General features: G+C 41.0%; 2 protein-coding genes across 14 annotated transcripts in view; one reads left to right on the forward strand and one right to left on the reverse strand.

Annotated features, from left to right (window-relative positions):
* Positions 1–665: 665 nt before the first annotated feature.
* Positions 666–25,848, reverse strand: RNF170 (ring finger protein 170). Of its 11 annotated transcripts, none has more exons than XM_074570930.1 (9): positions 25,736–25,848; positions 23,516–23,575; positions 13,636–13,708; positions 12,095–12,176; positions 7,179–7,254; positions 5,673–5,781; positions 4,526–4,599; positions 2,457–2,561; positions 1,151–1,420 (listed from the first exon to the last, which is right to left on the reverse strand). In XM_074570930.1, the coding sequence occupies exons 6-9, from the start codon at positions 5,740–5,742 to the stop codon at positions 1,151–1,153; spliced, it is 519 nt and encodes a 172-aa protein (XP_074427031.1). In that variant the 5' UTR covers positions 5,743–5,781; positions 7,179–7,254; positions 12,095–12,176; positions 13,636–13,708; positions 23,516–23,575; positions 25,736–25,848. The 11 variants fall into 11 exon arrangements, with proteins under 11 accessions (XP_074427027.1, XP_074427031.1, XP_074427029.1 ...); XM_074570928.1 differs by having other exon boundaries at positions 12,033–12,176; XM_074570924.1 differs by having other exon boundaries at positions 5,673–5,784; positions 12,033–12,176.
* Positions 25,846–27,591, forward strand: part of HOOK3 (hook microtubule tethering protein 3) — a 96,804-nt gene continuing 95,058 nt past the window's right edge. For 2 of the 3 annotated variants that reach the window (XM_074570919.1, XM_074570920.1), the window contains exon 1: positions 25,846–26,081. In XM_074570919.1, coding sequence (XP_074427020.1) covers positions 26,025–26,081 — 57 coding nt within the window. In that variant the 5' untranslated portion in view covers positions 25,846–26,024. The remainder of the gene's footprint in view (positions 26,082–27,591) is intronic. The other variant, XM_074570921.1, reaches the window with a different exon arrangement.

Here is a 27,591-nt window from a genome sequence, read left to right on the forward strand (position 1 = left end):
TTAACATGAAAAAAACCCCAAACAAATCAACTTTAAGGATAATTATTACCCTGGTACTTCCAGGATTTTTTTGTGGTCCCTTATCACAAATCTTTTTGAAGGTAATTCATAACCCCCTCTAGCCACATCCAAATCAACCAACCAACCAACCAAAAATGAAAACTCCAGCTGAAAATCAAATGTCCTAGCATCTAAGTTGTTTAATAGCTGTATTGCAGAATGTTCTGCAGTGTAAACATCCAGTTTTGATTTCTTTTCTTCAACCACTATCTAAAACTTCAGGGTTCTCTCCATTGGCTAAATGCTTTAATGCAACTAAAGGAATGCAAACTCTCCCTTCAGATACGTTGCATTGACCCAAAGCAGCATAAAACCCCCACTTCCAAGATGCATACCTACCAAATAAGTAAGCTTGAAGAGGAAAAACATGCTCCTGTTTAAAAATAGAGCACTAACCAGTCCGGTGTGCATAATACCAGTTTCTCTATCTAGATCAGATACTGTGTGTATATTCCCAAATATAAAAATAAAATCGTACGAATTTCATGCGACTGTACATAGTGCAGTTCAAGCAATATTCAGGTGTTCTCCTTGTTTTTGTGAAGTACATGGACAACAGCAAACTGCAGGGTGATAATTGTAATGCGGTCCTTGGGTTTCTTCTTCCACAGAGGCATACAAAGCTACTTTTATTTTAAAAAACTCTAGCCCACAACAGGGACACATAAACAATTTAGTTGTGATATCTGTATTGGGAAGAATTTCTGAATTTCCTTATACATGTCTAGATTACCCAAATGTTTTTTTTATTAGAAGTCCTTTATTAGAACTTGTTTTTCACAAACCACACACCAAAAAAGGTGTTTTCTGCTTTGATTACATACAGTTGTTCATCAGGTGGAAGTCGATGAAGGTAGTTTATTATATTATAAAACTACCCTCATCATTATGAAGCGTATGTAATACACAAATTAAAGATTCCAGTTAAAATCACCACATACTAACCTTTCATATTTGTGTAAGATGACCAGCTATGAAATTTTAACTACTGAAACTGTACACAGGCGCCTTCCTACATCATACTTATGTTATAGTTCTCTTTTTAAAACATTCCACAACCACCTCTGCATTTGGGTCATTTTTGTCCACTTCATCTATTCAGCCGCTGTGTTACCACTTCTCGGTACATGATAGAGATATATATCAGCAAAAGGAAAATGACAAAGAAATCATCCAAGAACCCCAGAATGCCAAAGAGGGCTTCAGGAAGAAAATCCAGAGGTGAAGCCAGGTAGAGCAAGGCTCCAAGCAAGCAGAGGAATATTCTGATACGAAACATCCAGAAGAGGCCCCCAACGGAAAACATCTCCCTGAAAGCATGCCGCAATAAAGTGGGCAGATCCATAATTCTTTCCATAATCTATGGAGAAAGAAACCAGAAGTTAATATTTTGCTTTAGCAACAAGCCCATGCTAAATGGGTCTTTTTTTAGTCCGAAGTTTCTACTAGTACATTACAACTTTAGTTTCTAAGAATTAAAGCAAAAAACAGTTAAGACAAGAATTCCTGGATCAAAGACAATTTATCTAGTCTGATTAGGGCTTTAATGCAGACTTCTGGCAAGACCTCAGACAGGTTACTGGGGACTAGACACAGAGCCCACAGAGAAAGGTAGTTTCAATCTGTTTTGGACCTAAAGTGTAACTGTTTCACAGTTTAGAACATGAAAGAAAATAACGCTAGCTCACACCTCTTTTGTCTCATTGGACTGTACATTTTTCTTGCTAATGTTTTGTTACTATATCCAAATCCAATGAACAGATGAAGACAAGTAGGGAAGTTGCTAGTACGCATTTCGCATTTCACCTTGCGAATCAGAACATGCACATAGAAGACAGGCTCACAGGGCTGAATTTTTGAAGTTCATAGAACTTCAACCATCTCTCTTAGCTATTTATCAAAAAATCCTGTTTTCTTCACTCAGAGAGCAGAATAAAGACTGTAACATAATCTTGGGGGAAAATAATCTTCTAATCAATGTAAAGAGATCAATCAAGTGAATACTCTTTTTTGTAGGTCATGTATTTTGTTAAGTATTTCTACTGACTAATTATTAATCCTTTCAAATTAACAAGTCAAAATTAAAAAACAGCTTTACATATGAATAGGGAACTCAAGACTTATTAGCAGTTCTCACAACAAAAATGTAAGTTTCCATACATTTCCACAAATCACAAATAAACATTTTCAAGGTCGTGGGCCTACCCTAACTGTGTGAATTTCCTAAGGAAATAAACATGAATTTCCTAAGAAAAACATGCCCAGTCCTTAAGCATCATGAATAGAAAATTCATATCCCAGAAAAAAAAAAAAAAGAAGGAAAGAAAAAGATCACAAAAATGCTGTTAATCTCCCCTAAAATCACTGTTTCCCACCCAAATTTACACAAAACTTACAGATCTGGGCTGTCCTGAGAATCTCCGATTGTAATCATTAACATCTTGAAATACCTGGGTTGCATCCTGCTGATCTTCACCAAAGAGTGGTAAAAACAATGTTACCTGGGCACAGCAGGGAGATTTTGTTACATGTGCAACTGTCTTTTAAATGCAGGCATTGTGAAGTATAAATGAAAACAGTAATCTTCAGTTAACTACATAGAACAATCTTTGTTTTAGTTGAATATTCAGTAGCAAAATAAAATGAAAACTATGGATACTGCTGCTAAGTTTTAACAAATTCATTGCTTACAAATCTTTACAGAATATTAATTTTTTAAAAGATTGTTAAAAACAAGCATAAGAACCCTCCTTCTAAGAGAGGCTGACGGTAAATTTTCTAAACACCTAAGTGATTTATGTTTCAGAAGGGTGACATGACTTGGAGAATAAAGTTAATTTACCAATTTAATATAGTTTTGTTTCTTAAACTGAAAATCAAATAAAGCAACCGATGAGGCCACCTTTCTTACATCTTTAGAACGGCCTTGCATTTCAGCAAACAAGAAGCAAAACTCGTACTTTTCAACATGGACATTCATATCAAGACCAAGGATAATAATACAGAATAAGTTAACAGAAAAAGTATATTAACCTTCAGGTCTTTTGTAAGCACAGAGAATTCTGCTATGTTCTGCATTAACTTTCATGCAAACACAGAAAAATATGTAAGGTCATATTCACATATATCTTATGCTATCGTTCTGTATAGGAGTTTCTGAGAACTTGAGACTTGCATTTGGAAGCAATGGTCAGGTATAAAATGCAGATTATCACAGGAAACAGCAAATGCACAGCACTTTAAATTATTATAGTCCTCAACAGCTGCCTCTGTACCTGGCCACAAAATATATATCTTTTATCTGTGCAGCAGTCACATTTAGCAAATGATAGCATTAGCAGATCTCAATTAAAGTCCTAGCCCTGCCACAAACCTTCTGTAAGATTCATGTTGTTCGTGGGTACATACTGCCATCCCCCATTTATAAATCAGACCTTACTGTTCCTACTTTACAGGGTGAGAAGGAATGCATAATCATGCAACCAGTATCGCCCAATTTACCTCAGAGGAAGGTATAAGAATATCTATGTAAGAAGAGACACTAAAAAAAAAAAATCACTTATTTTCCGCTTCTCCATGTTTTTCACCTTTATTTTTTGTGTCTCTCTCCTCACTGGCTACACTCTAAATATACTCATTCTTTCTCTAGTTGTACCTATTTTTCTTTCCTTCCTCTGTGTTCTTACAGTCATTTGTCCTGCTGATACACATAATCAAAGCAGGATATAATGTATGGGCAAGGGCGTGAAACATGTTATATAATACATCAGAAGTTACTAGCTCCGTAGGTTGTGCACTGTTAAAATAAAGATGTACTTTTGTTAAAACATATGCTATAAGACTCAGAGATTCCTAAGTGTTAACAACTTGCAGGGACATATTTCAAACTGACAATGCAAGTAAGTTGCGTAGGAAGTAAGTTAATGCTTGCTCTACAAAGCTCAAATTAATAATACATACAAACTAAAAATAGGGACAAAATAAGAAATTGACATGGGTAGGTTTTTTTGGCAGGGAGACAAGGAAAGGAGGGGGTACTTCTCAGAAACCAGTAGTATCCTGCCTACTGGCAGTCTTTCACAACAGCCAGGTCTTTCAGATGCAAGTGCTGGTAAAGAAGTTGTATCACATCCCAAACAGAAAGCACGGAAGAATCATAGTTTAGGTCTTAGAATTTTCTGTTTTCATATACTCCTTTACAGAAAAAAATGGCTGTTATCAGTGCTGTTCACTAAAATTTGAGTAGCAGGAACAATCTGTATTTTTGGAGCCATTTGGCAAAGCAAAAAGTTCAAAAAGCCTTAATGTCCACCATCTACATCTTGCATGTCCATATTCTTTCAGCTTCTCAGACTTCTTTTTCTGTCAGTCTCACTATTGCAATTCAAATATAAATGCAATTCAATATAAGTTTGGCTATACTACATAGCCAAACTACTAGGTCTGTGATTACTTAAAATATTACCGTTTGTCTGCAGATTGGACAACGGATGGCACCAAGCCATGAGCCATACCTCCAGTAGGCAATAATGCAGGAACCTGATGAAGGTAATTTACAGACATTTGAACTTCTGAATTGAAACATCTGTTGCATGAAATAATACATTACACACCAAGGAAAACAACAGAAGTGTACAAGCAGTTAGGTTAAATCTACCTTTTGTGGTGTAATTTTGTATACAGCATTCACTGAAGACAACAAGAACCTATGTGTTTGAAATCAATGCTACTAATGAGAAAAATCCTGAATAGGGTTCAGCTGCATAATTAATTTTAAGGTATTATTTCCTGAAAAGATATAAAACTTCTTAACCATTAACTGAAGAAGCAAATAATTAAAAAATTTACCAGTTTAAAATTCAGAAGTGACAAAAATGTCAAGAGATGTTAAATTTATCCTAAAACCCTGGCTTTACTATTAGACTTTCAACAGATGAAGGAATACACAAAAATCTGAATGCTTCAGCTCTTTTCCAAACTTGTAAATTTCTGCGTTTAAATGACTAGGCATGGTATGCACTATGTACTCCATAAAACTAGATGAATGCAGTGAAAAATCCTGCTGGGAACCTGAAGAAGAGGAAGCAAAATGCAACATAGGGTGTTTATATATAAATTTGAATAGCTGGGTTTCAAAAAAAAAAAGGCAAACACTTTAAGCATTGTGAACTTAATTCTTCATGACTTTCAAGAAAAAAACCCAAAACACTCTGAGATAAAGATAACACCAAGCTGAATTTTTAACTCTTTCTAAACCAGGTTTTTTAAATGGCATACTTCCAGGTGTTTTTCAGCATATTCCGTTTTTTATTAACAGGAAATGAATTATACTCTCTGTCCTTGACGCTTTTAAATTAACAGCAGTTTCAATCCTGATAGCATAGAAAAAAATGCCGCACACTCACAATAACTGTTTATTCACAAATGTATTTTCTCAACATTTTGTATAAAAATTACTTCTAATGCAGACTAGAAGATAAGCAGTTAAAATCAAACAAAGCTTTGCATTAGGGTGGCTGTACTAGTGCCAAAAGTTTGTGTCTCTGTTCTGATTTTATCTTTGTATTTCTGTTCTGGTTTTATCTTTGCAGCTTGGGGCCTTTCTTGCTTACCACAGAAGAGATGTCCACAGTTTGTTTCTATAGGAAATGTAGCCTGTTGCAAACACACTGGACAGGACATATCTGTGTAGAAGCGATGTCTATCACCAGCAGAAGCATCCTGCTAGAACAGAAGAGTGATGCAAAGTGTTAGACATACTATTTTTATATAAGTCTACTGAGTTTAAAAAAATAGCAATAAATCCAGTGTTCATTTACTAGAAGTACAACAGTCAAATGCAAAAATTATGTGAAATGAAAGAGAAATATATTTAAATCCAAAAATCAAACACACTGAAATGAAAAAACTCATTCACCAAGCCAGTTCTTCTTGGGACAAGGCCATTATTTTCCTTTCATCTGTTATGTAAGCGTGTGCTTCAATCCAGTTAAAGACCACAAAGAAAGAACCTCCTTGGTCCTTCACATTAAGTTAGGTTAGACATGCTGAAGCATGAATAACAACTCAGATCTAGACTGTTCCTTCATTATCCCAAGTAGTTCTGTCCAGAGCCAGGTAACTAAATTGCTTACCAGTTGCAGTATTTACTGGTCCCAAGCCCAGGCATAGACATCAGCTTGTGTATGTCACTGCCATGAAATGGTTTTACTCTCCATTTTGCCAAATTTGTCTTACACATAAATATGCACTGCAGTTAAGAATCTGTTATTATTTCAAGAAGTACTGTGATGAAACACTGTCCTCAATACTCTCCAAAAGTATGGCTTTTCATTCTAGGGCTGGGACTCAGCAATTTCCACTAATCTGGCCTAGATTCTTCCAGCCTTTCCCTTACGTGTTGGAACTGGATGCAATCACAGAACCATAGAATGTTTTGGGTTGGAAGGAGCTTTAAAGATCATATAGTCAAACTCCCCTGCCACAGGCAGGGACATCTGTCACTACGTCAGGTTGTTTAAAGCCCTGCCCATGAACACTTCCAGGGACGGGGCATACACAACTTCCCTGGGCAACCTGGCGCAGTGTCTCATCACCCTCATTGTAAAAAAATTCTTCCTTATGTCCCATCTAAACCTAATCTCTTCCAGTTTAAAACCACTGCCCCTTGCCCTGTCACTAGAGGCTTTGATAAAAAGTTTCTCTCTGTCAATCCTTGTTGCCTGGCTCTTGCTGTGCTGTTGTTCTGCTACACACAGACTATCAGTCTAAACATCTAACCCCTGTCCTGTGGCAGCAAGCTGTACTCCAGATTTCCTTTCCTTTACCACTAAATTCCCAGGAACATTGCAGGAAGCACACAACATAATCTAAGATACTCCACCTTGTGGCAAAAAATTGTTTAAAAAAAGAACCAGCCAAGTATTTCATTTTAATTACTTAATTTATCCATAAAAAAAAAAAGCCTACTTTATCCCGTTACTTGATAAATTTCAAGGATGCCTCTGTATAGTAAGTAAGCTTCTATAACTTTCAAGACCAGCTTCTTCCAGAACCTCAGAGAAGTCAATGCTACCCCAAACCAGATAGTTGAATGATGCAAACACGTAGCACAGCACCTGCTCAGTTTGAAGCTGCTGACGAAGAGCTCGCACTAGCTCTTGATTTTCTGGGTGTATGTTCTGATGTTCACTTCTGTAAAAGGTAATATAAGCAATAAGAAAAACTGAACACCGTGACCCAACACTGAAAAATAACGGATTGAAAAAAAAGAAACTTGGACAAAGGGCAAAAAATAATTCTTTCCCGCTATAAAGGGTTTTAAAGGAAGTACACAAATAATTAAGGAAACAGGACATTTATTCTAGATCCTAAAGTTAGTCTGGACACTTAAAGTTTTACAGCAGCAGGAAGACTTTTCAGAGAGACTCCATAATCAATCGTTAAATCATGTTAAAACTATATTTTCATCTGTAACAAAATTAAGCCATTAACGTGCAAAAAATCAACTTGCTTGAAAGCTTTTATATTACTCATAAAGAAATATTTTTAATTTTTGACTCCCCTGCTAGTTTTTATATTGTTGGTCTACTCACAAATTTCTTATTTTTTTCACTCACTGCCTAAGTTATAGAGTTGAAAAATCCAATTATTTCAATTTTATCTGTTACATGAAAGATTAAGACATAACATTTACATAAGAAGGGGTAGGCAAACTCTTACATTTAGAACGTTGAATTTATGTAACTATCAGCAGACTGGATATAAAAAGAAATCATTCTTTTTAAATCCCTCTTTAAAAAGAAAGACTCTACAGGCAAGAAAACTACAGGTTAGAGATGCCAAGGGGAATCATAGGGAAGGGACTCACTGAAGAAAGAAGGCTGGATATATCAGAAGTTTGAAATTCAAAAGCACAATAGGAACAAAATTAGAATTAAAAATGATGATGACATTAAGAGGTGCTGAGTTAAAATAAATACAAGTCAACGGCATCATATTCAAAACTCTGAATTTTTATGCTTTATTTATTCATATGGATTTCAGCCAGCATTAACTCAACATGTGTGCAACTTTCTGCTCAGCACTGTTGAAGGTCTCAGCTGGATTCTGCTTCCGTTTTGGGCTAAATGCGTAACAACACATAGAGAAGTTGAAGGAAGTTCAGAAGAGAATGAAAACTACTGGCCATGATTTTTAAACACTACAGAAAGAGCAAAGAAATGTCAGTTCATATAGAAGACCTCTCATGGAGGGAAAAGGGGACAGGATAAGGCTCTCATTCTATAAATATGAGCAATTATTTCCCACAGTCATCTAAGGTTGGTGGAAAAACATTTCTCAACACTAAGTGTACAAAATCAGAAAAGGTTACCTTAGGGTATTGTGATCTATCTTTGACTAAAAGTTAAATCAAATAACAGGTTGCCCTGCTTCCAGGGATGATCTAGGCAAAGTGATCCTCTGTCAGAGCTGAGAGCTGGACTGGATGAATTCTTAGGAAATTTTCTGGTTGCAGTTCTATCTACATAATTTCCTCAGTGGCTCTAGGAGCTTCTGCAATATTTTCCTTCATTTGATGTGGGCAATCATAATAATGCATTACTGACACCTTTAACATTTTGTCTCTTTCATTCTTTCTTCAAAAAGGACCAGACAAATTTTTCTGTTTCATACTATATTTTTCATACTAATTTCATATTAATTATTTTTCATACTAATAACTACATGGTTATCTGTAAAAAGTAAATTTATTTAATGCTAATGTGGGTGTCATATATATGAAAGTTATATGATGGGAAGCTTACATTAAAACCCTTCTTGCCCACCCTGGGTCTCCATGAGTCAGATTTTCTGCATGTTGTTTGTCATACATGTTATGTGTATAAAAGTATTTTCCTGTTTAAACGCATTTTGCACCTTCAGTTTGCCAGAACTTTGATATATATTGAAATTCAATTCAAATCACACACAAGTGGAAGGTGTGAATTATAAGCCAGTTTATTCTGATTCTTTCAGAAACAACTAATTGCAAATTAGCTGCTGAAGCATTGATTTATATGACTTTACTCTGGTATCATATATCATGTTTAATACATGAGAGTATTTGTAGATCTATAGAGGTACAGTATGTACAACATGAGTCATTTATGCATAAAATGCTGAGGCAGCAGAACACTGCACAATTGCCACGAGGGGACAGGCAGAGCTGAAGACATATCCAATTCATAACTTCTCTCATGCAATCAGTGTGAGAAAATAAATGAAAAAAACCTGAAAAATTGTATGGTGCTATGCAATTAAAGGCATTATCAATCACAAGCCAGAAACAAACAGATGTGGAGTCTTTTAATTTCCCCACTTCTGAGTGTGAGCGCTCTGTAACTTCAGCAAAAAAATCCCATGACGTGAAAAGATTGTGCTGCATATCACAAAGGGTCCCACCAAGTGATCATTACCAGGAGGAGGAAGGCTGCCTACCCATTCAGTGTGCAGTCTCACACAGGGAAAGTGAGGGACAGTACCTATATAGACTGGTGTATCCCTGTGCAATGATGGCGATTGTTAATTTCCAAGGATTAAGATCTCACTTCTGCTGAAAATACTGACTTGATCATATAAGCAAACCATATGATGAGATAGAAAAATACAGAAAAAGATCTAAACCTGCAGATTCATAAACATGGGTTAGGTAAGTCATCTGAGACAAGTAGGGAATCTCTGATACAAAACACTGGTGAGTCAGGCTGCCTTTAATTTGTTGGATAAACTAAATTTTTGCAGTCTCATTTGTAATGTGACAACCTACTCACAAGTTTAAAAGATGATGGAAAAAATCTGGCTGTATTTTACCAAAATTTATACCTTGAAGACATACAGGCTTTGCAAAAGTATCTTATAGTGACTAAACTAAACATCTGCAACTTGGTATATATGTTAATTACCACTAATAAGTTTCTCCACCAAAAGCACAGAGATCTTCAGCTCATGCCCTGATGTGATGCTTCATTGAATTCTCTCTGCTGGAAACAAGCACAACAACCTTATCCCTTAAGAGTTCTTTCCATATTCCACTTCCGCCCCCTTAAATCTACTGCAACATACACTCTTTGCTGCCTACTCTCCCTTTTTATTCAGTTCCTGCAATCTTATTCACTACCTTAAGCCTTCTTTCATGTATTCATACCCAGGACCTGTTCCTACCCAACCTAAGTATTTCAGACATTGCATACAGAAGTATGGGTGGCAAAGAGGCTGGGGTAGTGGACACGGTATAAGGAACACACAGACCACTGTATTACCTAAGACAACTAGAGAAGAAAAAGAAAATCCTCCTTTTCTCCTCCACTTCGCCCTTCAGTGCTAAATAAATAAAAATTACTATACTTTTTGTACTGTAGAGATTTTCCACTGTACTCTGCAGATTTTCATGGAGACTATACAAAGGAGGTAGAGGAAAAATGCTGCTGAACAGATAATTTCAGAAGGTAACAGAAGGCATAGTGGAGAGCTAAGACAATGCTGATGGGACTTTCAGTAGTTAGTCATACAATGCAGAAGTAAACAAGCTTCCAGACTTCCAAAGTATGGAAGCTTCAAGTCTGAGTTTGTTTGGCCCTCCATAAAATAAACCATCAAGGGCATGTAACAGGATCCAGAGAAAAACCTTTTATTTAGCTCATTACACTGCAGAGGTAGTTAGTAACTAGCCCTTTTCCCTCTCCCCAAGTAACACTTCATCATCAAGGTATCATCCCCCTGAACTCCAACCCTGACTGAACTCCTACTACTCCTGCCCACTGCTGACCTTTGTTCCACTCACTTTTTTTTCATGTTTCTAACTTACTTTCCTTTAAAAAGCTTAAAAATGTTTACTTTTAAACTAAAACATTTAAAAATTCAAGCCACAAATGCTAAAAATGTCAATATAAGGAGCAGAGAAAGCGCAAGAGAGCAGAGGGAAAAGAGGCACTCTTGGAGACCTCTGAATAACTGAAACAGCCTTGGAAAGAAAAGCAAGGTGAAGTGCACACTTCTTAGATTCCTTTGCTATCTCCTGGTTCTGAACACCAGCAGTACACGTGCAGTACAATCAAGCTTTCCCAGTTCTGGTTTCTTTTGTAGCTTGCTCTGAAATACCTCCTATCCTGCTAATACTTCTCATATGGACAGATCCTCCTCACTAAATTCCATAATGTCAATGCATCACTAAAATTGAGTTTTCTTAGATGTTCTCTTCCCTTTAGTTGTCAAAACTCTTCTGTGTTCAGAAGTCTACAGACATCCATTTAAAAAAAAAAAAAGGAGCGAATCTGAATCTCAGACTTATTTTCCCAAAGGATATAGGCTAAGATATTTGTTAGGTTGCAAGGAAAAACTCTGAAATGAAAAATAAGCTTTGATTACTTGACCATTGAAGTTATTGAATTCTGACCTTAACATTGTGCTTTATGGAAAGTGTATTAAAGTCCATTGTTTTCCAGCATCCTCATTTATAAACAAATCAGTCAATTTATCCAGGTTTGGGTTTTTTTGGGGGGTTCTTTTTTTTTTTTTTTTTTTTGGAAGGAGACTGCAATTAGAACATACATTAGAGGATTATATCCAATCTTAATTGTGGAGTCATTATTGACAAATCTGTACTTTGTAACCAAATATGACACACCAGCCATATATACTGTGAATTCAGCCATCTTCAGCCCTAAGGAATGATGAACATTATTCAGTTTGATCATCTGAAGACAAAGAAGAGTTAAACTTCACATTTGAGAAATGCATCACTTCATGTTAACTGTGAATTAAATTATGAAACTCTGCTAGGCTATTAGTTAAACAGCGTAAGTGATCAAAGAATCATTTTCTTAATGTCACAAAATCACAGTTGTTTTACATACCAATGCTAAAATTTGTTGAGAAAGTTAGAATTTTACAAATGCAGTTATGTTGATTAATTCCTGTCGACATATTCTCACCTTAAAAGTGTATATACCAGAGCAGCAATGAAAGTGAAACTGAGCACAACTGCCACCAGTACCTGGTCACTTATTCCTTCTATAACTGAATCATTATCTAGCTTCAAACTCTGAACTTCTGCTTGGTGACTGGCCATCACAGCTCTAAAATATAAAAAGAAATATATACATATACATACATACATATATATATATAAAACGTACACACATACATTTTAAACATAGTTATAAAATAATAGGTATACACATCTATCCATAAGCACAATAAATTCCTGAAGCAACAGATTAGTCTTTGCTGGGGGAAAAAATGGTAAAAGAAGAGGGAACAGATGCATTTTTACCAGACACTGAGCTTGCTGCAGAGAACTGCAAAACATTTGTCTTGCGCAGCGGCAAGCGCCACTGCATTGTGGCAGTTATACGACTGCATTGTGATCTAAAGATATATTTTTTTTAAACATCAGTCATATACTTTACCTGGGAATCCTTACCAGATAACTGGCCTATGAATAGGTCATTGCTGAATTAGACATATTCTAAGGACAGTTAATTTAAAAAAAGTATAATGACTCTGCATTTTCAAGAATTTTAGCTTAATTTAGCTTCACTCACAACACATCATTGCTGCGAGGCTGAGACAATGTAATTTTTAGAAACCTAATTTTCACCACTTATGCAAACAAAGAAACAAGGACATTTGGAGTTCAGCTGTTTTTAGGGTGTTAAATGCCCTTTTGGATACAAAGGAATCACCTGATACACTTTATATTTTATTTATCTTTTCTGTGCATTACCATCCTTCAGTTGGAAACTTGAAAGAAAAAGAGTATTATCAGGCTTCCCTCATTAGCCTAATTTGTTTTACATTAATTTCACACATGCAACAATCAGAATGACTTGCCAACACTAACATTTCTTAACCTACAGCATTAACCTACAGCTGGAGACAGGCAAAATAAAACAGTATCCAACACACTGCTAAATCACTCCTGTTGCAATTAAGAAGTGAAATGAACTACAGCTGTGAATATTATGAAAGCAGGAGTGAAGCTAACTCTGGTACATGACCAAAAAAGTCATGTTGAAGCTGTGTCCATACACAATTAAAGTATTTTTCATATAGAGCTGACATAAAATCTCAGCATCAGTTTATAAGGTCAGGTAAGACTGGTATCATTTACTTTACTTACTAGTCCAGTGTGTGTGCCTTAAACTTGCAAGTTTTCAACAGTATCTCTCCCTATTTCACAGCTCGTGTGTAATTTTTTAATTTGAATCTTGCTGTCTAGCTAGTATCACCAGATGCTGCCTGGTCCTGAATTAATTGCAAAATTGAAATGGAATACAAGTCATTGGGATTTTAGTGGATACCTGTAGTGACTACTCTGGCAAGATTTCAACACCCCAGTCTACTGCTAATATAAAAGTGTCATCTTTTCCATAAGACAGCTACTCTCACCCTCCAGATCTTCTCATGGACAAGTTATGGAGCTTTTTCCAAGCCTCCTTACGTTTGTGGGAGCTGCCCTCAGTAGCAGTAATGCAAGAGAAGCTGGTATATTCTAATGTTATTGTAAAAAAGGGTAAGTGGTATAATAAGTACCGTAAGAGCAGAGAAAATTCATGGAGAACAAAGGGTAGATTCCTTCAATTGTGCTCGTATTTTTGGGCTTCCACTGTGAAAAACATGAAATAATGAAGCATATATGAAGTGAAAGAATAAATGAAGTTATCCTCAGTGTTCCAATCTGAACTGTGACTACTATTTCTCTAACTATAGTTGTAATTTTTGCTAATTACAGCTCTACACAAGCAACTGTGTCATAGTCTAACTACTGAAATGTCGATTAATATTTGTAAAGCGTAACTTTTCCCAAAGGTGGAACACCGGTGACTCATCAAGAGCCATGTTTAAGGTAGGTTGACACAGGTTTCATATATACTAATGAATAAAAGACCAAATCTTTGTGAAAAGGTCTTATGTAGGTACAAGAGCCTACACAAGGAAGTATAGCATTTCTCTCTGTAACTCGTTAGACAATTATACTGCTATAGTTAAAGCCATGAGGCTAAACTTCCATGAGTGGAAGTTCTCTGAGCAGCAGTTCCTTGGTGCTGAGGATCTGGACTGGTAGGTGTGCTGTGATGCCTCCTCAGCTCAACATTCCCGACCTATATACTTTATTTCTTTGCATATCCAGTCCTCAAGAAGCTTCTCTCTTACAATACATCATTCTGGGACACTCATTTTCCACAACTGTGTCTCAGGCAGTGTGCTGGTACCTTCAAATCCTATGTTTTCTCTCCTTAAGTACCATAATCTGTCCACTGGGATTTACTGTGTTCCACTGTCATTTTCTGGGTTGACCACTCAGTACAAAACCAGAAGTAAATGGCAAGGAACTGGTATGTGATGATTCCTCCACTGTCCTGCATCAGTCCTGTTAGAATAGACCAACATGCTAATAACAACTCATCCCATTAAGTATTACACCCTTTTTTCCCCGAAATACACACTGTGGCAGAGATATATAGATGATTTAACTGCACCTTTGGAAGGCAAATGTTTCTCACACTGACATCTGAAAGTATTCCTGTGTCACTGCTTGCTTGGTGCACTCTGAAACCAACACATACATTGCCAATATCACACGAAGTTAACTCAGTTTCCCTGAACAGCGTTCAAGACATCCACCATAGAGCTCTGTCTCCCTCTCTGCGTGTTCCTTGCAACAACATTCTTAAACCTTATTGACCTACTATTAATAACATTCACTATATCTGCTTGCCTTCATTTCTGCTCATGCACTCCTCTTGAAATACCAGACTATGGTGATAAGGTTAGTAGCAGAATATGAATAAGAAATACAAAGATCCTCATCTTCTCTTCCTTCCCAAAAGTAATGCCAGTTACTTGTATTTGCTTCAAAACTCCGCTTACCACACATGACTTTCCCAATAACCACTTTCACAGAAACTTAAGTGTCCAAAAGAAATTCCTGTACAGTCTTTCTGGCTACATAAAATGCCGCTCTCTCAAACACTTTGTCTTCACTAATGTACCAATACTGCCAAGATGTATACTGGGGGGAGTGGAATCCCTGCCTCAGTGTCTCTCCCAGCTGCTTTTCTTACTAATTCTAGAGAAGACGGGCTACTGATGCTTAAGACTCATGTTGTTCATGTTTTAACTTACTTGCTGCTTCTGGAGAGCCAACAAGTGCTGAGCATATTCCCCTCATTACCTCTAGCACTTTTTCTGAATCAGACCATTGCACAGGAGAGCTGACACGAATTGCATAGACTAGGAACTACAAACAGAAGTGTTTCACTTCAAAAGATAAATACATACTTTCTCAGAATAGTCACTCAAGCCTTAGTAGAGACAGTAACAATCTCCTCCTACTCTTACCTCTAGGTTAGCATGTAAAAAAAGCAACGGCTACAAGGATAACACTGCTAAAATACACTATTTGAAAATTGTCTGACTGCAGGAGGAAGGAATTTTCTGATCTCAAGTCTGTTTTGAACATTTTCAAACACAAAAACCTAGAACTGCAAGCTTGCAGTTCATGTTTCTTCAGGTGCAACCACAACAACCAATGAACACATTTCCAGTGGTCTGAATGCATGACAGAGTAACTAACAGTCCTAAAACAGCTGCTAAAGAATCTTGCCTCCCAGCACATGTGTTTAGCAGTGGTGCTCTTTCAGTTGGTACAATTAATAAGCAGGCTATAGAAGACTTAATTCTTAACTGATGTAATGAAGAGTCTTCAGAGACAATCATCATTGACAAGGACTATGTGTATGTCAGAGAAGACTTCTAGAACAGACTTCCTCACAGATAAAGTGTAAGTGGTAATAATTTGATGTCATTTAATAGCAACTTGATGTGGTCTGTATTAAACTCAACCTTTTCATGTTGATCCATTACATTTGTCTGGTTATGCAAAAATAACAGTATTTCATATACCTTTTCATCATATAATCCTTTTTGGACCAGCATTCTACACCACAGGCTTCTCAGACATTAAATAATTTTTCTTCTCTCTAGAATTATGCTACATTTGTTTCTTTTAATAATTACAAAGAAGATTTGAACTTTTTAATGCTGTGCCTCTATTCTTCTATACAAGAAATTAATTCCTGTCTATACTATCTCTCTGAGAAAAGTACCAAGTTAATAGAACGACTTCTGAGGGGGGGGGGGGCGAAGCAGTAATTGAAAATAGATTAAATTTTGAGAACTGATTTTTGGTTATACTTGGGATTTTTCCTCTTTTTAGCCATGTAACAGGGATAGGTTTCTTAAATGAAAGGATAACCCCACCCTGTGTTCCAATTAAGGGATAAAAACCAAACCACATCTAACAACACTCACATCAAAATTGTCATTTATACAATCAACTTCAGAATGTTAAAAGTACCAGTTGCAAAGTTTAGAAATCTGACAAAAATGTCAGGCCTTTTTCCTAGGTTAAAAGCAACAACTAAAGAGCCCAAAATTTAATTTCCAGTTTCATTTCATGTTCAAATTCTGGCATCTACACGAAATAAAAGAATGACTGCCCAGCAAGGGGAAAAAAAAGACAAGGAGTTACTCCTCCGTTCCACTCAGGCTAAGTTACAGCTGGACTTTACAGGACAGTATTTAGACAGGAATCAGGTTTATCTGCATTAGGAGTCTTGACAGCTAGAGAATGTAAACAACCTTAGACTGAAGTGACCACAAAATGCCTGGAAATTCAAAGGAATCGAATTTATTGTTTCTAAAAACCATCACAGACTAACTATCTGAACACAAAATCACCTTGTTTATCATCAGTTTTTCTGAGAGCGATCACTGACAGGAAGCAACACTAATTTACTTACATTTCAAATAAGAATCTGCAGGCCTGAAAAGTTACATTTGTCCTCTATGGTTAAGTGTGAACAATTCATGCAGGCTTATGCAGAAAAAGTGCAACTTTTGCAGAAAAAGTGCAACTACTATGCAACTACAGTGTCTTTTATTCTTGGAAACTCATACAAATCACATTGAAATGTGAGGGCATGCGGACGTACAGCAGTGTGGATGCATTATTTCTTCATTTTTCAGATTTGAAAAGTATTATGAAGACTTTCAGTGTTCAACATACAGCACAGTTAGAACAACACCCCATGCCAAGATTCATAATCCAGCATTTGCAATCATAGAATCATAGAAACATAGAACAGCCTAGGTTGGAAGGGACCTCTCAGATCATCTAGTCCAACCACCAATTTAACTGACAAAACCCATCACTAAACCATACCTTTAAGCACTATGTGTACCCATCTTTTAAATACCTCTAGGGATGGTGCCTCAACCACTTCCCTGGGCAGCCTGTTTAAAATGCTTAATAACCCTTTCAGTGTAAAACTTTTTCCTAACATCCAGACTAAACCTCCCCTGGCACAACCTGAGGCCATTTCCTCTTGTCCTATCGCCTGTTACCTGGGAGAAGGGACCGACCCCCACCTGGCTACAACCTCCTTTCAGGTAGTTGTACAGAGCAATAAGGTCTCCCCTCAGCCTCCTTTTCTCCAGGCTAAACCATCCCAGATCCCTCAGCCGCTCCTCATAAGACTTATTCTCCAGACCCCTCACCAGCTTTGTTGCCCTTCCCTGGACCCGCTCCAGCACCTCAATGTCTTTTTTGTGGTGAGGCGCCCAAAACTGGACACAGTACTCGAGGTGGGGCCTCACCAGTGTTGAGAACAGGTGGATGATCACTTCCCTAGTCCTACTCACCACACTGTTCCTGATACACTTGTTGCCAACTATCCAAAGTCAGAATATCCCCGTAGCTTTCTGAAGTATTTGAACTTTTCCAATTTTATCAGGGAATTACTATATTATAATATACTCTCAAAACCACAGAGATTTTAGGACCTACTACCAAAGGAATATGCAAGCATAGTGAAAAAGAAGAAAGAGGCTCTTTTCACATCTGAGAAGTAAACAATGAGATAACACACAAGCAATACTGATGTGAGATACAAATTGGTAACCAAGAGCAACATTTTATTGCCTTTGAGAGCACAGTCGAATTTACTGAACATATGAAAAGGTACACTGGATAACAATGTGTCCTTTCAGGGATGGGCTGTGAGTAAAGTGGATGAGAACAGCAGTTCAGCTTTTGTGGTGGTTTTTTTATTTTCTTCTTTTTTTCTTTTTTTTTTTTTTTACTTAATTTTGAGTATTTTCTTCTTGATGCAGTACTGACAACCAACCTCAGTGCTTGAAAAAATTATAAAATTAAGACAGTGGTGGTGGGCCAGGGTGTAAGTCAGAACCTGTAATACCTTTTGCCTGCAGAAGCATTACTCCCCCTTAAAAATGCTGCTTAATTTGTAGAGATTGTATGTTTTCCAGGATAAACAAACTCCTCTCCAACTAGTAAAATACTTTTTAATTATTTTATTATTAAGTATCACATTTTTTTAAGATCATAAAGGCTTTAAGTCCTCGAAATTTTCTTCCATGGTAAAAGGAACGGAAAAAAAAGTTTCATTTGCATCAATTCATTTGTTTCTAATAAGATTGACCCATTTTACATAATAGAAATCAACTCTTAAGAACTTAAGCATACTAAAAAAGCATACACCATCCCCCACAGCATTCTCCTGCAGATGCTGGTGAACCATGGCATAGACAAGTGTACTCTTCGCTGGGTTAAAAACTGGCTGGATGCCTGTGCCCAGAGAGTTGTGATTAATGGGGTGAAATCCTCTTGGTGGCCAGTCACCAGTGGTGTTCCTCAGGGCTGTTTTGGGGCCAGTTTTGTTTAATATCTTTATCAATGATCTGGATGAGGGGATTGACCGCACCCTCAGTAAATTTGCAGATGACACTAAACTAGGTGGGAGTGTTGATCTGCTTGAGGGTAGGAAGGCTCTACAGAGGGACCTGGACAGGCTGGATCGATGGGCCAAGGCCAACTGTATGATGTTTAATAAGGCCAAGTGCCGGATCCTGCATTTCGGTTACAACAATCCCAAGCAACGCTACAGGCTTGGGGAAGAGTGGCTGGAAAGCTGCCTGGCAGAAAAGGACCTGGGGGTGCTGGTGGATGGCCAGCTTAACATGAGCCAGCAGTGTGCCCAGATGGCCAAAAAGGCCAACAGCATTCTGGCTTGTATCAGGAACAGCGTGGCCAGCAGGAGTAGGGAAGTGGAATTTGGTGGAATTGCACTCTATGTGAGAGACCATTTGGAATGCACAGAGCGCTCACTAGGGGTGGATGACAAGAGGGTTGAGAGCTTATGGGTAAGGATTAAGGGGCAGGCAAATATGAGGGACACTGTTGTGGGTGTTTATTACAGGCCACCTGATCAGGATGGGGAAGCTGATGAGGCTTTCTACAGACAGCTGAAGATAGCCTCACAATCGCAGGCCTTGGTTCTAATGGGGGACTTCAATCACCCTGATATCTGCTGGGAAGACCACACAACCAGGTATGCACAGTCCAGGAGGCTCCTCCAGTGCATTGATGATAACTTCTTGACACAGGTGGTGCAGGAGCCAACAAGGCGAGGAGTACTTCTGGACCTGGTACTGACAAACACAGAGGTGCTGGTGGAGGACATTAAGGTTGGGGGCACCCTAGGTTGTAGTGATCATGAAATCATAGAGTTCAGGACCATGGGTACTATGCACAAAATATCAAGAAGTAAAATTACAACCTTGGGTTTCAGGAGGGCTAACTTTGACCTCTTCAAGAAACTGCTTGGAGAGATCCCGTGGGCTCAAGAAAGCTGGCTGATATTCAAAGACCACTTCCTCCAAGCTCAGGATCGGTGCATCCCTAAGAGAAAGAAATTGGCCAAGGGACGCAGGAGACCTGCATGGTTGAGCGAGGAACTTCTGAAAAAGCTCAAGTAGAAGAAGGAAGTCTACAATAAATGGAATAAGGGACTGACCCCTTGGGAGGATTACAAGAATGCCACCAGAGCATGCAGGGATGAGACAAGGAAAGCCAAGGCCGCCTTGGAATTAAACGTGGCCAGAGATGTTAAGCTCAACAGGAAGGGCTTCTACAAGTATATTGGAACCAAAAGGAAGACCAGAGAAGTTGTGGGCCCACTATTGAATGAAACAGGAGCCATGGTGATGGAGGACGCAGAGAAGGTGGAGTTACTGAATGCCTTCTTTGCTTCGGTCTTTACTGTTCAGCCCAGCCCTCAGGAGTCCCAGGCATTGGGGGAAGTAACAGGGAAAGAATAAGACTTCCCTTGGGTTGAGGAGGATCGAATGAGGGATCAATTAGATATTCACAAGTCCATGGGCCCCGATGGGATGCACCCGAGAGTGCTAAGGGAGCTGGTGGAAGTCATTGCTGGGCCGCTCTCCATCATCTTTGAAAGGTCCTGGAGAACAGGCGAGGTGCCTGAGGACTGGAGGAAAGCCAGTGTCACTCCAGTCTGTAAAAAGGGCAAGAAGGAGGAGCTGGGAAACTACAGGCCGGTCAGCCTCACCTCCATCCCTGAGAAGATGATGGAATAGCTCGTTCTGGGCGTCATCTCAAGGCATGTGGAGGAAAAGAAAGCTATCAGAAGTACTCAACATGGATTCACCAAGGGGAAATCTTGTCTGACTAGTCTGATAGCCTTCTATGATGGCATGACTGGATGGATAGATGAAGGGAGGGCAGTAGATGTGGTCTATGTTGACTTGAGCAAGGCGTTCGACATGGTCTCCCACAGCATCCTCACTGGGAAGCTTAGGAAGAGTGGGCTTGATGAATGGACAGTAAGGTGGATTGAAAACTGGTTGAAAGACAGAGCTCAGAGGGTAGTGATTAGGGGCACAGAGTCTAGTTGGAGGTCAGTGATGAGTGGTGTTCCCCAGTGGTCAGTACTGGGTCCAGTCCTCTTCAATATATTCATCAATGACCTGGATGAGGGGACAGAGTGCACCCTCAGCAAGTTCGCTGATGACACAAAGCTGGGAGGGGTGGCTGACACAGCAGAAGGCTGTGCCGCCATACAGAGAGACCTGGACAGGCCGGAGAGTTGGGCAAAGAGGAACCTTATGAAATTCAATAAGGGCAAGTGTAGGGTGCTGCACCTGGGGAGGAATAACCCCCTGCACCAGTAGAGGATAGGGGCTGACCTGCTGGAGAGCAGCTCTGTGGAAAGAGACCTGGGAGTCCTGGTGGACAACAGGATGACCATGAGTCAGCAATGTGCCCTCGTGGCCAAGAAGGCCAATGGCATTCTGGGGTGCATCGAGTGTGGCCAGCAGGTTGAGGGAGGTCATCCTCCCCCTCTACTCTGCCCTGGTGAGGCCGCACCTGGAGTACTGTGTCCAGTTCTGGGCTCCCCGGTTCAAGAAGGACAGGGAACTGCTGGAGAGGGTACAGCAGAGAGCTACCAAGATGATTAGGGGACTGGAACACCTCTCTTATGAAGAAAGGCTGAGGGATTTGGGTCTCTTCAGTCTGGAAAAAAGACGGCTGAGGGGGGATCTTATCAACACTTACAAATACTTAAAGGGTGGGTGTCAGGAGGATGGGGCCAGGATCTTTTCAGTGGTGCCGGGGGACAGGACAAGAGGTAATGGGCACAAACTTGAGCATAGGAAGTTCCACCTAAACATGAGGAGGAACTTCTTTACTTTGAGGGTGGCAGAGCACTGGAACAGGCTGCCCAGAGAGGTGGTGGAGTCTCCAACTCTGGAGACATTCAGAACCCGCCTGGACGCGTTCTTGTGCAACCTGCTCTAGGTGACCCTGCTCTGGCAGGGGGGTTGGACTAGATGATCTCCAGAGGTCCCTTCCAACCCTATGATTCTATGAAGTGATTGTGCCTCTGTACTCGGCACTGGTGAGGCCTCACCTCGAGTACTGTGTTCAGTTCTGGGCCCCTTTGTACAAGAGGAACATTGAAGCACTGGAGCGTGTCCAGAGGAGAGCTCCCAGGCTGGTGAGGGGTCTGGAGACCAAGTCATACAAGGAGACGCTGAGGGAGCTGGGCATGTTTAGTTTGGAGAAGAGGAGGCTGAGGGGAGACCTCATTGCCCTCTACAACTACCTGAAAGGAGGTTGTAGAGAGGTGGGTGTTGGCCTCTTCTCCCAAGTGAATAATGACAGGACCAGAGGAAACGGTCTGAAGTTGCGGCAGGGGAGGTTTAGATTAGATATTAGGAAGACTTTACTGAAAGAGTGGACAGGCACTGGAACAGCCTGCCCAGGGAGGTGGTTGAGTCACCATCCCTAGAGGTATTTAAGAAACGTGTAGATTTGGCACTTCAGGGCATGCTCTAGTGACAAAGATTGTAGGGTTTTTTTGTTTTGGTGTGTATGGTTGGACTTGATGATCTCAAAGGTCCTTTCCAACCATGAAGATTCTATGATTTGATAAAATAGAGTGCATTTATTCTGTAACCCACTCCCTGCATGCATATTAACTTATATTGAAATATCTAAGGCATAAATTCAGTGTTTAATTTAAGAGAAAACCAGACATAAATAACCAAAATACAGATAAATTCTTAAATGTCGGGCAATAATTGAGACTTCTCTCATCAGAATTTGGACAATTACTTCCTACTTCAAGGTAGCAGCAGGTCATGGCCACTCTCTGTGGTTGAGAATTGGACTTTGTGAATGGATTTGAACCAGCAAACTGTGAGCTCTGCTTCACAAAGAGCTCAAAGGTACACCTAGACTGCATTCAGAAAGCATTAACAACACCAAGCATTAAGCATGCATGATGAACAGTAAATGTATTAACAGCATTGAGGACTCTAGCATGCATTTACTAGCCTACGTCCTAAATCAGCTAAATCCTGAGCTGATACATTTTATCCAGGTACTTCAGTGCACTTAAGTTGGAGTTTGAAATAGCGGTGTAGACATATATAACATTACGAAACAGAAATAATGAAAATTACTGATGTTGTACTCAGAAAAAGTGGTTTTCAGGAGTCAGGATTTATTACTTTTCCATTTTTGTGAGCATTGCCTTATTTGAATAAAGCACATCTCTAGTATTAAGTATCTCCATACATTTTAAAAACCAGGAGATCACCTAAAGAGCACATTTACTACAGGAAATTTAAAAAAAATCCCAAATATAGCAACACACAAATTAACAAGACATATTCTGTGAGAAGGTTGTTAAAACTGACATGGGAATATGTTACTAGGCTTTCATGCAGTCTGTAAATACAGCATTATTATTAGTTAGCAGCAACTTTGGAGTCACAAATCAGCTCAGCTGGTACAGCAAAATTGTAGCCAAACTCATCCATATCATATTCAGTTATATCTTCATAAACCACTTCTGCTTTCAGGACTACGCTGACTACATTTATGTGCACACATGTTCTTTGCAAAAGAGAAAGGAAAAAGCCTAAGGAGTCTTGCCAAAATAGGGGGGAGGGCAATTTCAGTGGGTAACTAATAATTTTGTTCAATATACCTTAAGAAATGACCAACTGAGGCACTTACCTGGTAAAGCAGGTCTCTGCAAGGTCTGAGGTCAGCAGTCTCTGAGGCACATTTTTTTCCCTGAAGAGTTAAAAAAGGAAAAAGGAAAAAAGATAGTTTGCTTTTGCTGGTGGAATCATGCTTTGAAAGTTAAAAATACTGCAGATGCAAACTCCAGATGCAATTCTGTAAGGGAAAATAATCCCAAATTAATACACCATCCTACCGGGAAAACAAAAAGCCTCCAATATTTTTTCTCATGAGCCTGAAACTATGTTGATGCCTTGAAGCAAAAAAGACAAATTCAATGGTCTGTACAGCCTTACTATTTGGAATATTTGTCTGGGTGATGCCATGACCTGTGTAAAACAATCCCCGACAAGGTCTTCGACTGCTTTAAAAGGCTAAAGCATACCAAAAGGTATAGAGTTCTAACAAAAAACAGAGGATAGAACTGCATTTATATGCAGATAGGAACATGAGAAAGAGCCTGCCAATGCCTTCAGTTTGGATATCTGACTTTTCTGATCAGACAAGAAGAGAAAGGAAATTATGTCTTTTTTACTGAAATATGTTACTGAAGTATTTGTTTACTGAACGTTTACTGAAATATGGTAATACTTCAGCTATGAATGAAAAGGCTTTAAATCTCTTCTAAGAAAAGTACCGAAGAATTCTTTGTTGTAGAAAGCAATGCTTCCACATACAGCCTCACATCTAAAATAGACAGCAACACAAAAAGCATTACTGTATTTATTTGCCTCCATGAAATAGACATCACCACAACAGGCAAAGCAGAGTGGGAAATGGGTACATCAAGGAAGATGTGCCAGAAAAACCTTAAACACTGAAATATACCTGTGAAAACATTGTCAAAAGTACCAAGCATGTAGCTTAAAGTACACATTAAAACCTGGAACTGAAAGTTATAGCTGCGCAGCTTACAAAGTTTTCTAAGACTTTTTAACTCATTCCCAAATGTGAAAGCTACCTTTAAATGAAGAGAGATCAAAGTCATAACTTAAAAATGGAAACAGCAGGTTGTACAATGAGATCAGTGAGAAGGTGCTTCACTGGGAAAACTTGAGAATTTTCATAGCTTTTACAACACACTTTAATTCAAAACAGGCTGACATAAAGAAAGACTCCATGGGTTAGTAGGATGTGCATGCTAGTAACTTATTTAACGAAAGAACTGTGAGAAAATAGGAACAAAGTGACAGTTACTAGATCTGCAACCCTGCCTTTCTCAGTTGTTTATCCGACTCTGAACTGTTATCAGCACGCTGTGCTTGCTACTCCATGTTGTCGCAAGTCAGGCCAGTTGCTAATTGACGGGAACTGTACAGCTTATTCTAACACCCGATATTCTCATTGCAAACTTTGGATGGGCCAAAATTCAACTGACTACTGAGGAGCTTCTTGAACTCTTCGGGCAACCCCGTTGCAGCATGATGGAGAGCTACTCTGGCTGGGGCAGTAAGGATGCAAAACCACTCTATCCATGCATGAAACACACACTTTGTCTTTGATAGTAAAAATTAATTGAATTACCTGCAGCTAATGCTAAGTAAGTAACTTTTATTTTATGTTAATTTTTACTACAGCAGAGTTTTGCTGAGACAAAGTTAATGTCATTTTCTACTCCCAAAAGGAGAGGAAAACCTTGTAGAGGCGGCTCCTTCCATAAGCCAAGCCGTATTACTTACTAGCAAGAGAATGTCTGTGGGTGCAGCTTCCTCACAAGCCCACGCCACCGAAGCCAGGGACAGCCGGGGCTCGGGGTGCTGCTGCAGATCCCCCGCGGCCCTGCCAGAGACCCTCCCACCCCGCTCCCACCGGCCACCGGCGACAGCCGAAGGCACACACGGCTGGGGGAAGGCGGCAAACCCCGTGGACGGCTTCACCGCCCCCGTCACACCTCAGGGGCCCAGCAGCGTACAAGGGCCTCCGCGGCCCGCAGCGGCCCGCGCCTCGCCTCACTGCAGCGCCAGCCCCCGCTCGCGGCCACCTCCAGCGGCAGCGTCAGGCACCACCAGGCCGGACCGGAAGAGACGCGAGTGACGCTGCGGACGCCCACGGCGCCGATCACGCCCCCCACCCCCCCACAACCCCTGTCCCTCCGCCGGCTGTGGCGGGGCGGGGAGAGGACAGTCCCCTCCGGGCCAGGCCGGACGGAGCCCCCGCGCCCGCCCCTTCCCCTCAGCGGCGCGGGAGGGGCGCGGCCCCGCGCGGCGGTACCTCAGCTCCCGGCGCGCGCGACCCTCGCCACCGGCCACGGCCACGGCCCCGCCCCCCGCCGGCGTCGCGTGGCGCCGCGTCGCGTCGCGTCGCGTCTCCTCCGCCCCCGCGCGGCGGCCGCACGGCGCAGGCGCGCTCAGGCCGTTCCTGTCAGGGCGCTGTGACGTGTCGACGCCGCGGCCCTGCCCGGGACAGGACGGGACGGGGCGGGGCGGGGCGGGCGCCGGCGGTACTAACCCAACCCGACCCGACCCGACCCAGCCGTTAGCCCCTTCGGCCGCGCCCCACCATGTTCAACGTGGAGAGCCTGGAGCGGGCCGAGCTCGGCGAGAGCCTCCTCACCTGGGTGAGTGCTGCGGCCGCCAGGCCCCCGCCCGCCAGGCCCCCGCCCGCAGCTGGGCCACCTGGCAGGGACGCGGCGCCGTACGCGTCCCCCACTGCCGCGGCCCTGCTCTGGTGGGAGAGGGGGGCCTCGCCCTGCCTCCCCAGCCCCCACCCGAGCCGCGCCTTGGCCTTCGGGCCGGCTCTAGCCCGGCCGGGGTCGGCGGAGCCCTGGCCGACCTGCCCCGCCTGGTGTAGCCGCGGCGGGGCAGGCGGTCAGGGGACTGCTCGGGGAGAGCCCTCTGCCGCCTTAGCTCTACCGCCACGGCTAGGGAACAAAGGAACCGGCGCCCCGCCGCGCCGCGACCGGCAGGGCGGGGAGGCCGGGGCCTGCGCCGGCGCTGCCAGAGGAAGCGCGCCCAGCTGCGCCCCCCGCCCCGCGTCGTGCGCCCGGGCGCAGCGGGCGAGGTGTTGCCCGTAGCTGTGATCCTTCCCCCGCACCCTTCCTGGCGTGGCTCCGGTGTGTCAGGCTGCGCTCGGCGGGTGTTCTGACCAGAAACTTTCTTTTCGTCTGTTTCTTTATGTCTATTTTTAAGTGGTGCTTGAGCCTCGAGAGACAAAATTCACCTGTGATGTCGAGGATAATACAGTACCTAAGAATTACCTTTTCCTGTTTTAGCGTTCGGAGGTTGATCTGTAAACATCTTCAGGTTGTGCAGTCATTCACAGAACAGCCAGAATGTACTGGACATTGAACCTGGATTTGCAGCTACTCCGTAATTTGAGTGGTGACTGTAACATAGCTGTGAAATTTGTATTTTTTTAGCAGCTGATTTCTTCACAGCTGCTGTTAGGTGTTTGGAATCACTAGATTTTATGTTTGGGCCTCGATTTTTTTTTTTTTTTTCTCCCCCCTCCATTAGCAAAATTGCCAAGGAAATACCCACTATATGAAACTCGGGAACACAACTGATTGCTGAATGGAAACAGAGATTTTCTCTTTTAGATGTTTAATCTGTGCAAGGCTAGAGCTGGCTAAAGCCCTGGTGGTGATGAGTAAGTTACTGGGGAATGACAGGTTAGGTTTCTCTGTGAAAGTCAAAGGGGATTAGGAAGGGAAATTCAGTGATTGTTAGAGGTGAGCAGGAAAGTACAGAAGGCGGATATTTTGGGGAATAGTGTCCCCCAGTGCTTCATACAGGTCTGGAATATGCAACCTAGATTCTCTTTACATCACATTCCTGACAATCTTTGCATCTTTGTTGTGGTTGGCCACTTGTCCTTCTTTTGGCTTCCTGTTTTCAGGTGGTGGGAGTGAATGTCCTCGTACTGATAAAATTCATGGGGGAGTCAATGTGTATGTATCCTGGCAAAGAAAGGCTGAATGAGAGGCTCAGTCCTAGGAGAAGGAGGAGGGTTTACTGGGGGGGTGATGGAGGAAGATCTGTTGCTATATGCTGCTAGTTTCCATGTGTTTTAATTTCAGCTGTTCTAGATAGGCTGTTCTTGTGCTCCGTGGCAGTAAAGCAGTTGTG

This window comes from Larus michahellis, chromosome Z (assembly GCF_964199755.1).
Source record: "Larus michahellis chromosome Z, bLarMic1.1, whole genome shotgun sequence".
NCBI lineage: Eukaryota > Metazoa > Chordata > Aves > Charadriiformes > Laridae > Larus > Larus michahellis.